Source organism: Taeniopygia guttata, chromosome 5 (genome assembly GCF_048771995.1).
Source record: "Taeniopygia guttata chromosome 5, bTaeGut7.mat, whole genome shotgun sequence".
Classification (NCBI taxonomy): Eukaryota; Metazoa; Chordata; class Aves; order Passeriformes; family Estrildidae; genus Taeniopygia; species Taeniopygia guttata.
This window is the reverse complement of record NC_133030.1, coordinates 62,403,430-62,417,980: the sequence shown is the minus strand read 5'-3', so window position 1 is coordinate 62,417,980 and position 14,551 is coordinate 62,403,430. Positions and strand designations below refer to the sequence as shown.

Here is a 14,551-nt window from a genome sequence, read left to right as displayed (position 1 = left end):
GGAGCATGAGGCTCCCACATGGCAGCAGTGTCCCACAGACACTGCCAGGCAGCAGCTGCTGCTGGGGCTGGGCTGGGAGGCATCAAATCCCTCTCCAGTTCAGGTCCCTGGGGAAGGGGAGGGATGGAGCACAGATGGAAGGCACTGATTCATCTCCAGGCTCGTCCATGTCTGTCTGTTCTCTCTGGGGTCCTGGGAACACTCCCCTCCTGCTGACAAGCTCCATGACTAAGGATTTTTCATCAATCCAGTTTTTTTCCCGGCATTACCCCCTCCTCTGGTGCCTTTTACAGTCATTCTGGTCTGTCTGCCTGTCAGATCCTAGGGGATTCTGAGATTTAATTTTCCTCAGATCTATTACTAAGCTGTCTATTTAAAGCTTCCCATGTCTGTCTGCTGTAGTTTCACTGCCAGGAGGGGTTTGTTTCAATATTTGGTTTTGGGGGTTGAACTAAAGGCAGGAATTTGATGCAAGGTCCCTCACTGTGGACGGGAAAGAGAAGTGGATTGAATTGTTTTTATTTCCAGGTTTAAACACAAATCTGCAACACTCAAATCTTTGGGAATCCACAGCTCTTCATTAAGGTGCTGAAATTGCCTTTTCCAGCTTAGGGGAAGCAGATGAAGGAGCTGGAGATCTCTTCCTCAGGGTGGGAAAGGTCTCAGCCAAAAAAATTAAATCGCAGGGAGAAGGTAACATTCAACCTCTGAAGAAGCTGGAAGTGCTGTTAGGGCTGGTTCTGACAAAAAAAATAAGTATAAGTGTTCCAGGCAAGGTTGGACAAGGCTTGGAGCAAACTGGGATAGTGGAAGTGGCCCTGTCCATGGCACGGAGTGGAATGAGATGAGCTTTGAGGTCCCTTCCAGCACAAACCAGTCTGGGATTCTCCCGTGTTAACCAACTATATGTCCAAATACTGTAATTTTTATATATATATTATTTGTATGGTTATATATATTTATATAAATAAAGAGATTTATATAGCTATATATAATTATATGAGTCTGAAACAGAGGTACCCAGATGCCTTTGTAGTACAGGGAAAAGACATTTGTGGTTTGGTATTTGCCTGAAGGAGGTCATGGTTGATTTTATACATATATAGTGTCTCTATATATGTGTATGTGTATATATATATATAAATATGTATACATTATAAATATAATAACATATAAGTTTTATAAGTAACATATAGGTTTTATAAGTAACATATAAGTAACATATAGGTTTTATATATACATAAAATACATACCCATATATAGATTTTATATGCTATACATACTTATGTCTATTTTAGATCTATTTTTATGTATAGATAATAAATGCACAGGTGCCCTTACTCTTCCCCCTTCAGCCCTTTGCACTGTGGATAAATTTCAGGGCTGCTGCAGTTCCTGCGGTTCCCTGCCCCGGGGCCATGCAGAGCTGGCACTTGTGGCATTGTCCCTGTCCCTGTGGTGGCCCAGTGGCACCTCCAGGTCCCCAGGCTGGGCACTGGCAGCTCTGCAGCTGCTGTTTGTGCAGAGGGGTGGGAATGTCACCTCTGGGATGAACAAAGAGCTCTTCAGCCGCCCCGAGGGGGCTGTGCCGGCAGGGCCATTGTGCTGCAGCCACAAACCGCAGCTTTCAACCCCATTCATCTGTCTGACAATGGTCTGAGCGGGGCCGCTGCACCTGCTCCTCACTCTGATCTTCTCCTTAACTCTTAGGGAGGGCCTGGGGCTCTTTAGATGGTGTAGATACCGTGGAATTCAAATAATCCACTTTCAGTCATGGAAATTCTGAATTAGTTAAAACTGTGAAAGGCAAGAAAATCCACCTCAGTTGCTTGGGCCAGCAGAAAGCAGAAGCTGCTTTACAGAATGAGAGTCAGGGCTTGAGCCATGCAGATGCTGTCAGAGGAGCACATCTGCTTTCTCTTGGGAGAGAAATCCACATGGAACTTACGCTCAAAGTGTTCTCTTCAGCCTAGGGAAGGGGAACAGGGAACTGCAGCAGGTGCTGCTGCTCAACAAGCACATCTTCACTCGATAAAAAACAGTCCAGATACAGGTGGCAATCATTTATTCAGCTTAAACAAAGATATTCTTTAAAAAAATAATCAATAAATAAAGCAGACATCACCAAGGAGACACTGGATGGAGTGGAGAACCCTCAGGAAGATCAAGCAGAGCCCCCAGCACTGTAGAGTCGCTCTCCAGAGCACAAAGCAGGACAGTGTGGAAGGCCTGGCTGCCCACAAACAACCCTGGCTGGGTACAATGCCCTATTCATGCTGTGGGATTTGTCACTCCCCACACAAAACACCACTGCTGGCAGCAGGCCTTTGGATGTTCTTTGCTTTTCACCCCTGGCAGAAGTGCTAAAATCATTGATCCAATCTTGCAGCACCAGAAGCAGCAATCCCTTGGGAGAGGAAGGGGGAAATTTCTCTCCTGGTCTGCTGTGCCACAGGTGGAAATCCCTCCTGGCCCTCTGGAGATCCAGGTGTTCAGTAAATCCCAGAATGGTTTGGGTTGGAAGGGACCTGAAACTCATCTCATTCCAACAGGAACACCTTCCACTATCCCAGGCTGCTCCTACCTGGCCTGGGACACTTCCAGGGATTCAGGGACAGCCACAGCTTCTCTGGGCACCTGTGCCAGGGCCTGCCCACCTTCACAGCCAGGAATTCCATCCCAATATCCCATCCATCCCTGCCCTCTGGCAGTGGGAGCCACTCCCTGTGTCCTGCCCATACAAAAGTCCCTCTCCCTCCTTTTTAGGCCCTGGAAGTGGCTGTAAGGCTTTTCTGGGCTGAGCACCCCCAGCTCCCTCAGGTGAAGCTGAATCTGCCATCCCACTCCCCTTCCCAGCGATTACTAACCAGAACCCCACTCCCTATGGGATACATTCCAGTTTCCCAGTTACCCTCTGCCCTGTTGGACACCACGTTTGGGGTTTTTATGTCAGAAAAAAAAAAGTAATTATCCTGAAAACTAAGTTATCAGCTAAAGTGCAGGAGCCCTGCAGTGAGAAGCACACATCCATTTTCAGACTGGGAATTCAGCACAGCCTGCAAGGATTCTCCCCAACCTGCACCAACAGTAACAAATCCAGTCTTGGAAAACAGTGCCTAGAAAACTTCTGATGCACCACCAGCACTTCCATGAGGTGTCATGGAAAAAACCAGAACTAAGGCCTGTTCTGTGTCACTAATTCTGCATAAGAGAAGCCTCATCCCTTCCCCAGCTACATCATCCTTCCATCAGCACAGCCAGGACAGTCCCAGGGGCTGTCCTTTGGCTACTGAGAAAAGAAGCACAAACCTTTAGAAAAATACAATGCAAGAAAAAATTTGAGATAAAAATATAGACCTTTGGTTAAAAACCATCCCTTTAACAAGTCCTTTGTAACTCAGCTAGAACAAAAATGCTTCACCTTGACTCAACAGTAGTAAAAATTAGTTCTAAACTTATTTTCTAATCCAGAGGACTCTTTCTAAAACCTCAGTAATTTTCTTCCCAAGATTTACACATTTGATGTTCATTATTTATAGGGATTGTTATATCTGCAGCAATAAACTATAGAAATTTTCCACGGAGAGAATGATTGTAGCACGAGCTCCTCCACCAAAAGTCTTTCCAAGAAAATAAAAGAACCCAGAACACCTAGAAGTTGTTAATTAAAGAACCGTTGAAACATGTAGTTTTCATCAGATACCAAATAGCCAAACTTCTTGTAGAAATCCACATTTTTGGGCAGACACTCCAGTGTGATTTTGTAACAGTTCAGTCTCTTACTTAGCAAGGTGAGGGTGGACGTTAATCTGGAAAAGACAAAAAACCAGCAGTTAAATGCTGGGTCAGTGAGTATTTAATGAGTTACATTTTCACAGCCACAACACTGAGGGCTGACAGCACTCTCTGTGTTTTCCTGCAGATCATTTTATGCCCAGCTGGTGATCCCTGCTGGCTGAATTCTCCCCAGGTGCTTGGCAGGAAGGTGTGAGGTGTAAAGGGCTTGCTGAATGGCAAAGGTGGGGAATACTCACAGTTTTCCAAGCTGCTTCCCTCTGCACTCCCCGCTGACCACCACATCTTCTATCCTGCCTCTCTGAAAACACAGGCAAGTGTTTGTTAGCCTTGGAATTGCCCTTCCAGCTCCCTGTGTTCACAGCCTGGCTGGAACTCCCAGCACGGAGATCTGCAGCCATCTGCTCTGTCAGAACCACGTCTGACTCCTTCCAAAGCTCACTGGCACAATGGGACAGATCTCCAAGTGCTCCTTTTCCTTAGGAAAAGGAAGCTTTGGCTTTTCCTATCAGCTCAGCACTCAAGGATGTGATATAGTTTTTAAATATACAAAATATTTGACCTTTTTAAAAGTATATTTTTTAAATATTTACATTTTTAAGGTTGGAAAAGCCCTTCAAGACCATCGAGCCCAACTGCTCCCCAGCACTGCCAAGGTCACCACTGACCCGTGTCCCCAAATGCCACATCCACATGGCTTTTAAATCCCTGCAGGGGTGGGGACTCCACCATTTCCCTGGGCAGCCTGTAAAGGGCTGGACCACCTTTTCCACAAGGAAATTTTTCCCAATATCCAACCTAAATCTCCCCAATACAACCTGAGGTTGTCACCACACAATAACACCCTAAAACCAACACGCCCAGAGTCAGAGCCAGGATCTTTTCCTCCCTCCCCAGCTGCAGGATTTACCTTGGCACAGGAGTGAGTGAATTTATGTTCTATAACCAGCGTTGCCGTAGCAACGATCTGCCCCAGGTTGGTGTCCTCCACCACGGTGACGTAGTAATCTCCAGACCTCTTCATGTGCTCAAAGGTTTCTGTGGAACAGGCAATTCAGGCTCACAGTAAACTGCAGTTAAATCTGATATCTGCAGCAGTCTCTGACTGCAAATCACTGTGGGATCATAGGGACGATGCACCCAAGACTCCAGCAAATGAATGCCCCAGAGTCAGACTAACCCATGAAAAAGCAGGAATTACACAAATTCCTTTTCCTTATTTTCCTTGCTGAGCAGATGGGTGCTACAATAGCAAATCATGGAATGTTCTAGGCTGGAAGGACCTTAAAAGCTCATCTCATTCCACTCCCTTCCATGGGCAGGGACACCTTCTACTATGCCAGGCTGCTCCAAGCCCTGTCCAACCTGGCCTTGGACACTGCCAGGGATCCAGGGGCAGCCACAGCTTCTCTGGGCACCTGTGCCAGGGTCTCCCACCTCACAGGGAAGAATTTCATGGAAAGGGTTGTTCCGCCCTGGCCCAGGATGCCCAGGGCTGTGGTGGAGTCCCCATCCCTGGAGGGATTAAAAAGCTGTGTGGATGTGACACCTGTGGACATGGGTTAGTGGTGGGTTTGGCTTAGATCCTGTGATTCCCTGAATCCCTGAACTGCCTCCCCACTGCCTGTCTGGCCTGGGAGTAGCATTTAAAGGGGATCTAAAGTAGGTTCAAAAAGAGCTGGAGAGGGATTTTGGTCAAGGGCCTGGAGGGACAGCACCAGGGGAATGGCTTCCCACTGCCAGAGGGCAAGGATGGATGGGATTTTGGGCAGAAATTCTTCCCTGAGAGGGTGATGAGGGGCTGGCAGGTTGTCCAGGGAAGCTGTGGCTGCCCCATCCTGGAGAGCATTCCAGTCCAGGTTGGAGAAACTTGGAGCAACCCAAATAATCCATGCTACCAGCTATCTAAAGCTCAGTCTAAAAACCAGTTTCACAATTTAGGCAGCGATTTAAGCAGCCCTTGGGGATAGCTGCAGCTGGATGCAAGGCTGAGTGCCAAGGGGAGCTGAACTCATCCCTCCCTCTGGCATCAGGCCCTCAGGAGCTTCATACCTGAGCAGCTTTGCTGTCAGCATCAGGATCTTTTGATTCCCTGCAAGCCCTGTGGAAAAGCCAAGGAATGATGAGGTACTCACTGATGAATTGCTCCGGGCTCACAACTCCTGCTTCTGTCAGCTGACCCAGAACCTTAAAAAAGCCTGGCAGGAAAGGAGGGGGGAAAACAACTCTCAGTGAGGGACAGACACACAGCCAGCTCCAAACAGCAACAACAATCCAACACAGCTGTTTGGAGAGGGACCATCCCCATGGCCCCATCCCATCAGAACGGGATAGAACGATGCTGAAGGACTGGCTAAAGCTCAAGTGAGCTTGGAATAATGAGTCCAAAGCAACCTTTTTATCCAAATTCCAGACCTGAAGAAGAATTCTTGCACCAAGATACTTGTTTATGTTGTTTTGGTATCAAAGGGTACAGTATGAACAACTGTGCTCCCTCTCCAAAACCATGGTGAATGGGAACTTGTGGATTTGGAAAATCTTACTTGAATTTTAGGATTAAAACAGTAAACCAAATTTTCAGGGTCACCCAATACAGCACCAATCCATGATGCCAGAAGCTCAAATTTAGGGACATGGCCACAGCCCCAAGGCTACCAGAGCCCAAGGGATGTTAGGACAAGGCACAGGTGGCATTGTTGGGGTGTCCTGTGCAGGTTCAGGGGTTGGACTCAATGATTCCTGTGGGTCCCTGGCAAGTCAGGATGTTCTAAAATTCCATTGAATTGTTTACTGATAAATATGAGAAAAAATGAGCAATCCCAATCTACTGAGAGCTCCTAGAGAAACACAAGTTACCAACTCAGCGCCGCAGTGTCATTTCTGGCCATAATAAAGCAGGATTCTACCTCGATTTAAATCAGCTGTGCAAAGTGGTCTCAGGACCAGCCCATCCCCTGGATCCAGTGGAGAAATAGCAGGAGAAAAGGTCGTGGTGTTCTCACTCCAGTCGAGTTCCTGCAGGATGCTGGGGTCAAACATGGGCGTGTCATCGGGCATCACGGTGGCCACGGGCATCATGGCTGCAAACGGAGATCTGGAACGAACAAACAGGTAAGGCATGGTTTAATCTCTAAATAAGTTGTTCCCCCTGTAGCATGCCATGGGATTTTCCTCAGGGATTTCCAGGAAGGTGAATACACTGCTGTTCACTTCACCTGCCGGGTTAACAGAGTGTGTGCAGCCGGGCACAGCACACGTCAGCCGGAACCAACACACGGAGCTCGTGTGTTTATCCTGGAAAAGCCCAGCCTGATAAGGCTCTGAGGAGGGCATTTAACCTCTACAGCCCTCTGGCAAGGAAAGCATCACTAAGAAACCTCCCAACAACCTGTCCAGCCATCATCTGCACTCCTGCTCCATTTCAAACCTGCCATGGGAATAATGCACTTTTTTCCGAGCAGCCCCACCCCACGGATATTTAATCTCGGGCACAAGGTGCCACATCCCAGAGCAGGTGATGGCACAGCCAGAGCCCAGCCTGCCTCTCCTGGGCTGTCCTGTTTGCTCTGGGTGTTTGCAGAGCCCAGCTGCCAAGCACAGCCCCACAGTGTCCCTGAAACAGGGACAAAGTGACAGTGAGACACCTGTTAATGATTGAAGAGATTGGGTTATTCTGGGTGACAAAGGGAGGTATTTTCCTTATTGCATTCAAGGCTGGTTGGGCTTGACGCCACCTGGGATAGCAGAAGGTGTCCTGCCCATGAGATGGGCTTGAAAGTCCTTCCAACCTGGAATTCTGTGATAAAGGAAAATAATTCTTACTCTGTCCCCTGTAGAATACCTGGTCAAGGTTCTGGTATGAGCAGAGCTCATGAAAACTTCTAATTTCTTTACAAATCTTCAGATTGCCTAAGCTGCACCATGAACGATTCAGCAGTCACACACTGGTGGTCAGGCCAAATAAATAGGAGAAAGGAAAAAGTGTTTGGGATGACACTTTTTAAAATAAGACACCTCACAGCCCAAGAAAGAACAGAATGTTTGCTGTGAAGCATCACAGTGTAATGAGCCTCAAAAGTGAAAGTGGCTCCAGAAACCAAACTGAAATTTCTAAACTAAAAAAATCAACACAAAATCTCTTTTTATGCCACCTGCTGGTACACACTGGCCTTTGAATCCCAGCTCTCATCCTAATTTTGCATATAAAAGTAAAAATATTTGCTGTTACAGCAATTAAACAGCAGCACAAACTCTCATCCCGTGTGAATTTTCAAAATTAAACAGCGGGAAAGATGAATTGCAAAGAGAAACATTCCCACAGATTTCTCTGTTCCTACAGCACATATAGTCCAATGTCAACCTTCCTCTGTCCCCCAGAATTCCCAAGTGTCCATACCGACATTCAAACAGTGTCTGTACAGAATAAAGCAGACCTCGAACTCCAGCTCAGGGTTACAGCACGCCAAGGGAAAAGCACAAAGAGAAAATAAAATTTTTGATGCTCTATGAGCAATTAGTGACCAACAAAGAGTCACTTTCCCAACTACTTCCGGCACAGCTGGAGCAGGATGGAGTTGTAAGCTGTGCTCATTTTCTGGAGAGAGGAATATGATTTACAATAATGTCAATTAAAAATAAGAAAAAAGGATTAAGGCACAGGGAAGGAGAGCTCAGCCTGTGGGTCACCCTGTTCCCCACATGTGTTGGGAGCAGGGTATGACCAGAGACCCTTTGAGCTGAGCTGCCATCCTGGGGGACACCCCAGTTTGGGGGACAGGGTGACAGAGCCCAACTCCCCAGTTTTGGGGGACAGGGTGACAGAGCCCAACCCCCCAGTTTTGGGGGACAGGGTGACAGAGCCCAGGCCCCCAGTTTTGGGGGACAGGGTGACAGAGCCCAGACCCCAGTTTTGGGGGACGAGGTGACAGAGCCCAGCCCCCCAGTTTGGGGGACAGGGTGACAGAGCACAGCCCCCCAGTTTTGGGGACGGGGTGACAGAGCCCAACCCCCCAGTTTTGGGGACGGGGTGACAAAGCCCAGCTGTACCCCTGGAGCATCCCCACGGCTTTCCTCAGCTGAAGCAGCCCTGTGGGACAGACCAGCCTCCCGAGGAGCTCCCCACACCCCACACATCCCCTGAGGGGAACCCCTCCTCACACAGAACCTCGGGGGGTCCCACACGCCCTCTCGAGGGATCCCTACAGCTCCCTCAGGGGTAGGACCCTTCCCGAAACCAACCCCTCAGAGGGGACCCCTCAACTCCCACATGCTCTTCTGAGGGCGCACACACACACACACACGCCTTCGGGACGGTCATATCAACCCCGCACACACGCGCAGCCTCTCGGTGGTGTCCCCACAGCGCCCCTGAGCTGCGGCAGCTCCCCGGGGATGGAACCCGACCCTCTAAGAGGGGACCCTGACCCTCTCAGAGGGGATCCCGACCCCTCAAAGGGACCCCGCTCCCTCAGCCCCTCAGGGCCGCCCTCACCGCACTCACCCGCGCGCGCCGGCGCCGCCGCACGCGCCCCTCACGGACGTGGCAGCGTGGGCGTGGCCGCGCGCGCGCGCGCCACCTCCCGCGCAGCAGCCAATCGCAGCCCACCGCTGCTCTGCCTCGGCCAATCACCGCCCGTCTCCGCCCGCTGGCCACGCCCCCACCCTCAGCCCCCCTCGCGACCTTCCCGCTCCCTCGCGCGGATTGGGCGGGAGCGCTGAGGACACGCCCACTCCCCTCAGAGAGGCCACGCCCCTCAGCGCCCCGCCAAGATGGCGGCGGTGCCGTGTGGGCGCTCTTCCCGCCGCCTGAAGACCCTCACAGAAAACGCCTTTTCACCCTCACAGGAGCCCCGCTGGGATCTGCGAGGGGAAGGGTGAGACAGAGTGACAATTTAACACAAATCCATTTAGATTTAAGTGAAATGTACCGCTTTGAACTTGCTAACATAAGTAAAAATATGTTTAGTCTAGTATCTACACTTCTAGCAAAGTTGTGCCAGCTAAAGAAAAAATAAGAAAAACTCCTCAGGCCTCAAAACAAACAGGGCAGAGTGACCCAAGAATTCTTTCTATACTTTCTGACAAAAACTGAGTACAAGTGTAACTAGCTGTAAGTGTAACGCAAAATCAACAAAATGAATATGCAGAAACCTATTGTAAAATTCTATGCATATAGAAATTAATCAGAGTAACAAAACAAGATCAGAAGTTCTCAAAAGTGCACATGTCCATTAAAAAGCAGTTAGTCCCCACATACGTCCACAGCGCTGTGAATAACATACCGTTATTATTATTATTATTATTATTATTATTATTATATAAACATACTGTTCCCTACAAATCTTTATTAGAATTGTGAGGTTTTGATTTTCCTCCAGGTTTCAAGGGTGCAGGCAGCAAGGCACGACACATAAACACACCCCTTGCAAATTTCCCATATAAACCCACCCTCTTCCAGTTTAAAGCCATTGTCCTGTCCCTCCAGGCTCTCACTTTGATAATTTTTATCTCTGGGATTTTTTTTTCTTTTTTTGGAGGCTCCATTGCTCTGCTTGGACAAAACCTGTGCTGGGACGGGCCTTGTTCAGTTTTTCAGCCTCCAAGGCTGACAGACTTCACGAGTAAGGGTTTTAATTCCTTTCCAACCCAAAAAACCCAACTTTGGGATCATCTCAAGAGACAGTTTTACGAATAGCTGAGGTCAGGGCACACACGTAGCCTGCAGCAGGAGAACTGATGAACGCAATAATTGCACAAAATGCTTCTGAGACATGATTCTCATTTTCCATGTGTCTCCCCTGTTATTTTACCATCCGAATGAATCATTCTGTCACCATGGAAACAATCAACATTCCTTATTTTTTGACTTCTTCAAGCCCAGAGTGACCAGATGACACACACCGACCTTCCTCAGTCCAGGCACACCCAAAATCTGGGGGCGAAGCTCCCAGATTGCAGCCAGATGAACCACTGCAGTATTTAACCTTTTATTGTGAGGGAAAAGCACAAACTGGGTGAGAGTTTGCCCTCCTATCCCTTATTGTTTGTTTTGAGGGGTCCAGAGGAGTGGGAATGTCCCATCCATGCTGAAAATGAATATTTTATTCTGCTGCTTTGCCTGGTTGAACACTGGGAGTGTGGAGACATTTCCATGGTGTGAAAAATGACAGACAGAGGTTTAGCTTAACTCCCACCACAGTGCCTTTTCCTGGATGGAAATATTGCATGGATTTGAGGTAAATTTTACACTTTGTAAGTCAGAGTGGAGAGTCAATGCATTCTAAAACCAAAACCATGCCATAACAAGGCCACGACCATATGGGGTCAGCCCAGCTTTCCCCACTGAGGCTCAGAGCAGAGATCCTGGATCTGCAGTGACTTTTGGAATGTTGAAAAATGAGGGGAAAATCCTTTATTTTGGTTAAAACTCTTGCACTGCCCCAGCAAGGCTGAGTTTGTCAGTCCTGGAGACCAGTGCTGTCCTGTTCCCCACCACAGGTGCTGACAAATCTTTTTGCACGTGGATTTTGTAGCAGCAAGAGTCTAAACCAGAGCAGGGGGATGATCTGGATGGGAAAACCTTCCTTGTCATTCCAGGCCCTTCTAAATAGTCTTTCTCCATGCTTTTTGTAGGCTCCCTTCAGGCACTGGAGGCTGCAATTAGGTCATCCTAAAGTCTCTTCCAGGCTGAACAATCCCAATCTTTTCATGTAGGAGAGTTGCTCCATCCCTCTGATCATCTTGGACTCATTCCAACAGCTCAATTACATTGATTGGTGTTCCCAGGATGGGAAAAACTGCATCAGGGATCAGCCACTTCTGGTGAGTCCACACATGAAATGGGCTTTGCTCCTTCTTTGCTGAGCAGGGACAGGGCCCAGGGAAAGGCTGGAGCTGTGCCAGGGGAGGTTTAGGTTGGATATTAGGGAAGAATTCTTCATCCAGAGGGGCCCAGCCTCCCCAGGGAATGGGCACAGCCCCGAGGCTGTCAGAGCTCCAGGAGTGTTTGGACAACGCTTCCAGGCACAGGGTGGGATTGTTGGGGTGTCTGTGCAGGGCCAGGAGTTGGACTCTGATCCACAGAATTCACAGAATTCACAGAATTCACAGAATTCACAGAATTCACAGAACTCACAGAATTCACAGAATCACTGGGTTGGAGGAGACCTTCCAGATCATCGAGTCCAACCCAGCCCCAACACCTCAACTCAACCCTGGCACCCAGTGCCACATCCAGGCTTTGTTAAACACACCCAGGGATGGGGACTCCACCACCTCCCCAGGCAGAACATCCCAGAACTTTATCACTCCTTCAGTAAAAAACTTTTTCCTAATATCCAACCAAAATTTCCCTTGGTACAGCTTGAGGCTGTGTTCTTTGCTTTTGTCAGTGCTGGCCACAGCCACCCTTCAGGGGTTTGGTCCCTGGGCTCCCTTTTAGATCAGGACATTCTGTAATTCTTTCCAATGCCAACAAGTGTCCAAAGCTCCCTGGTATCTTCGAGACCAGGATTTGGCTGCTGAAGACCAAGGAGAAAGTTGAAATAATTCCTTTCAGCAATTTCCTCGTTTCCACATCTCCTCTCTGCCAATTCCACCGTGTGGCATTTTCTGTTGCAGTGGGGAAAAAAAAGCCCCAAAATTCCAGCAAAAATCTCCTTTGGCTGCTCTGGATTTGTCAGCAGGGAAATTGCAAATCCATGACTGCAGGACAGCCAGAAGGATGGGAAGGGAGCCATGCACTTGTTTGATGTCAGTGTCAGAGCCTGAACACACCCTGCTTTATGAGGAGGGAAAAAGTGCTCTCCTTTTCCTTCGGCTGCATGACACAAGGCAGGAAGAACAGATGAATCCGTGCCACAATAAAAGTGTTTACATTCTGTTTTGGGAACATGCTCAGGGCTTGGAATACCCAGGGATCAGCCTCTTTAGTTCTTTTAACCTCTTACAGACAGCGCTGTGTGCAGCCACAAGCAAATCCTGAGGGGTGGAAATGTCTGAAGAGCTGCACAGAGCAGCTCCAGGCACCTGGATTTTGTAGAGGATCCAGTTTATCTGCTGGGGAGAAAGATGCTGCTGTGTCTCCCCAAGTGTTTCCTGCAGACAGATAATGAGATACTAAATATCTGCTCCAGCTTAATAAAGTCAAGAGGAAACCTGGCAAAGCTCTGCTGCCTCCTGGGCCTGGGAAATGACATTTCCTTGGGGTTTGGGATAGTGTTAGTGCAGTTATGGAAGGAGAAGTGCGTCTGGACCGTGTCTGCCTCGCTGGAAATAATTATCCCATCTTTAAGCAAGCAGCCAAATGTAATTTAACTGCCCAGAAAGTCTTCAGAGCCACAGGGGTGCTGCAGCCCCAGCCTGCCATCCATGGAGGCTGGCAGTGTTTGGTGTCTTCAGGTGTTCCCAGCTTTCCTGCCCGTGTCTCAAACCCACTTCTTTTTCATGGAGAAAATCCTTACCTAAAACTGACATTTCCCCTTATTAATCCTCCAATATCCTGGCTCAGAGTCCAAGTCAAGGCTTTAAAAATACAGCAAAAAAAAGCTCCAACAAGAAACTTAATTATGGGTCTCACCCTCCTTTGGATGTGGCTGTTTTATGCGAAGTAAAACAGTATCAGCTCATCCCCAAAAAATGGAGTTGGGGTTGGATCCAGCATGAATTTGGACTCAAGGTGAGAAATGGGGATGAAGCCCAAATGGTGTTTCTGATCCCAAGGTGCTGCAGGTCCAGGGGTGTGCACATTGCAGGTGACTCTGGAGATTTGGGGCAAAAGGACATTCTCTCATCAGGCACAGGCAGAGCACTCGGGATGAGAGATCTTCCTGTTGGTTCCACAGGCTGGATTAGTGAGCAAAGAGCAGCTTTTGCCTTTTCCCTTTCCACCAAGATGGCATTTGCCCCGTGACTGTCTCTGCAGACACACTGTCACCTGATGTCCCATCAGTGGGACACTTAAGGAGTGCTGTGTTCCCCAAAGCTCCTTTAAATTCAGGATTGAAGCTTCTCCAAAGGAAATACAACCCTTGCCCTCCTCTTCCATGGGCATTGGAGGATATATTTAAGAGATATATTTAAGTGTCCCAAGTGAAGGACTTGAAGAATCTTCTGTGAGACCAGTGAGGGGCAGCTGTTCCTGGGGGTGGAAATGGACAGGTGGCTTTGGGATCTGAGCCAGCCATGGGATCACTGGGAATTGATGGTCTCAGACACACCCAAGGGACAGAGAATTTAAACTGAACGAGGGGAGGTTTAAATTAGAGATTAGGAAGAAATTTATCCCTGGGAGGGTGGAGAGGCCTTGGGTGCCTAGAGAAGCTGTGGCTGCCTCTGGATCCTTGGAAGTGTCCCAGGCCAGGTGGGACAGGGCTTGGAGCAGCCTGGGATGGTGGAAGGTGTCCCTGCCCATGGCATGGGGTGACACTGGATGGGCTTGGGAGTCCTTCCAACCCAAACCATTCTGTGAAGCCACAATTCTGTGATCATGCCACTGTTGTCCCAGTGTCCATCCCTGTGGCCAGGCAGCGATCCCTCCTCTGTTCCAGGATCGGAACGTGCTCAGTCCTGCTGTGCTCACCCGTGGCCCTTCTCTCCCATTCCCTTTTCCCTCTAGGTGGAGTCATTATACATCAGATTTCAGCTTCTTCCGTGCCTGGAGCTGCTCCTGCAGCCGTGCAGACAGTGAGAGATCCCTGCCTGTGCCTGAGTGCTTCCCTGGAATGTAGTGACCTGGATTTAATGAAGCCCAGCGTAC

At 48.7% G+C, this 14,551-nt stretch overlaps 1 protein-coding gene across 2 annotated transcripts; it reads right to left on the bottom strand.

Annotated features, from left to right (window-relative positions):
- Nucleotides 1–2,048: 2,048 nt before the first annotated feature.
- GNPNAT1 (glucosamine-phosphate N-acetyltransferase 1) lies at nucleotides 2,049–9,398 on the bottom strand. Of its 2 annotated transcripts, none has more exons than XM_030275268.4 (6): nucleotides 9,296–9,398; nucleotides 6,702–6,889; nucleotides 5,931–5,993; nucleotides 4,706–4,833; nucleotides 4,035–4,096; nucleotides 2,049–3,809 (listed from the first exon to the last, which is right to left on the bottom strand). In XM_030275268.4, exons 2-6 carry the CDS (start codon nucleotides 6,871–6,873, stop codon nucleotides 3,662–3,664), a joined length of 573 nt encoding a protein of 190 aa, XP_030131128.1. In that variant the 5' UTR covers nucleotides 6,874–6,889; nucleotides 9,296–9,398; the 3' UTR covers nucleotides 2,049–3,661. The 2 variants fall into 2 exon arrangements, with proteins under 2 accessions (XP_030131128.1, XP_072786689.1); XM_072930588.1 differs by having other exon boundaries at nucleotides 9,287–9,375.
- Between the last annotated feature and the right edge of the window lie 5,153 nt (nucleotides 9,399–14,551).